The sequence below is a fragment of the Volvox carteri genome (assembly GCF_000143455.1).
Source record: "Volvox carteri f. nagariensis unplaced genomic scaffold VOLCAscaffold_113, whole genome shotgun sequence".
Lineage (NCBI taxonomy): Eukaryota > Viridiplantae > Chlorophyta > Chlorophyceae > Chlamydomonadales > Volvocaceae > Volvox > Volvox carteri.
In genome coordinates this window covers 127,472-129,074 of record NW_003307656.1, presented here as the reverse complement: position 1 = coordinate 129,074, position 1,603 = coordinate 127,472, and the positions used below count along the sequence as shown (strand labels likewise).

General features: G+C 55.5%; 1 protein-coding gene across 1 annotated transcript in view; it reads left to right on the top strand.

The window, feature by feature from the left end:
• The window catches only part of VOLCADRAFT_70166 (uncharacterized protein), a gene marked incomplete at both ends in the record, with an annotated part of 5,476 nt that overhangs the window by 713 nt on the left and 3,160 nt on the right, over positions 1-1,603 (top strand). The window contains 2 exons of the mRNA XM_002958940.1: positions 140-240; positions 718-1,056. Of these exons, the coding sequence (XP_002958986.1) occupies positions 140-240; positions 718-1,056 (440 nt within the window). The remainder of the gene's footprint in view (positions 1-139; positions 241-717; positions 1,057-1,603) is intronic.

Here is a 1,603-nt window from a genome sequence, read left to right as displayed (position 1 = left end):
TATAGACGGTGTCGTACATGCCTTCATTGCAGCATCACAGAGTTTAGACGTGGGCGATGTTCCGCCGACGTCCTAAAACTTCTTCCTTCCAAAACATATACAGACATATATACTTATTTACACACGTACACACATACAGGTTACGGCGGGTGGCTTGGTACTTGAACGTGTGGGGTATGTTACTGCTACTGCTGTGTGTATTGCCGTACTACCACAGCTACCGCCTGCTGGCTAGCGCGGGTGAGTTGGTGGGTGGGGGCGGAGAGGGGGCTGGGGGTGGGTGGTGAGGTGGGGTGGGGGAAAGCGCGGGGAAGGGAGGGGGCATGATGTATGTGTGTGTATGTACGGCGGGAATGTTGAATGGACAGCTCGTCAATCGAGGTCCAGTGTCCCAAGTGGGTCCGAAAGTCCTGAGTGATGACGTCATGACCCCCCGTACTTCCGGAAGTAAAGCCCCGTTACTACGTTACCGACATTTTTTCCTCCAGGGAAGGGGGAGGCGTTTCCCCAATCTGAAGTCCCTACCTACCTATCTACCTATCTATCTATCTATCTATCTATCTAATTCTATCTTCCTATCTATCTTATTATATCTATCTATCTATTTATCTAGTTACCTACCTAAAGATCCCCTCAATTCTCATTACTTCCCATTTTCCCCCCCCCCCTTCCGTCCCCGACGCGACCCCCCATCCATACACACACACACACACACAGGTTCGCTCCGCCGCGGTCAGGTGGCGGTTGGTGCGGCTCTCTTCTGGGCCGTATTTATGTACGGCTTCTGGCGGTTGGGCACCTACCTCCCAGGAGTCCCCCCCGCCACGGAGGGCGTGTTCCGGATGAAGCAGGCGATTAGCCGGGTTGGCGTTATGGGCACGTGGATGATTGCCGTACTGTCCGGCTACGCCGCCGTCAGCTTTCCGTACTCGTACTTGTCGTTGTTCGTACGGCCTGTGGAGGCGTTTGAGATCGTGGCGATGGAGGAGCAAAGCCGACAGGTCGGGCCTTGGGGGGCCTGGATTGGGTGTATGTATGTATGTGTGGGACAGGGGGGTGTATCTTCGCCCGTGGCAGCTACCCTGCGAAACCCTGCCTTCCCCAGTATTTCGGGGCACCCTCATCCAGTCACCCTAGCCAACTTCTCAGTGGATCGCTCAGGTTCCGCACCCACCACCAGCATCTGCCAACGGAACCAACGTATGTACGTATGTATGTATGTGCATGGGGGAAGGCTCTTCCCGGAAGAGGGTAGGAGGTTGATGCTCCCGGGGGGGGGAGTGGGCCCAGTGACGGAAACCGAAAACTGAACGGGGGCCTCGTCCACTGATTTCATGGGCTCCTTTGAATTCTTCCGCATCACATACCCCCAACCAACTAACCAACCAACCAACCAACTTCTTCCACTCCTCCTCCACCCTTGTTTTCTAATCACCCTCCCACTCCGACCTTTGAAGGAGCGGTCCTCCTCTAGGAACTCCGAACCCGAATTCCATGTCTCCCTCCCCGGGGCCTCTGCCCCTTTTACACTTTTTCCTTGACAGCAGCTTCACTCGTTCGTGGTTCGTCTTTCCCCCTTTTCCCCTCCCCCCGCTCCCGCTCC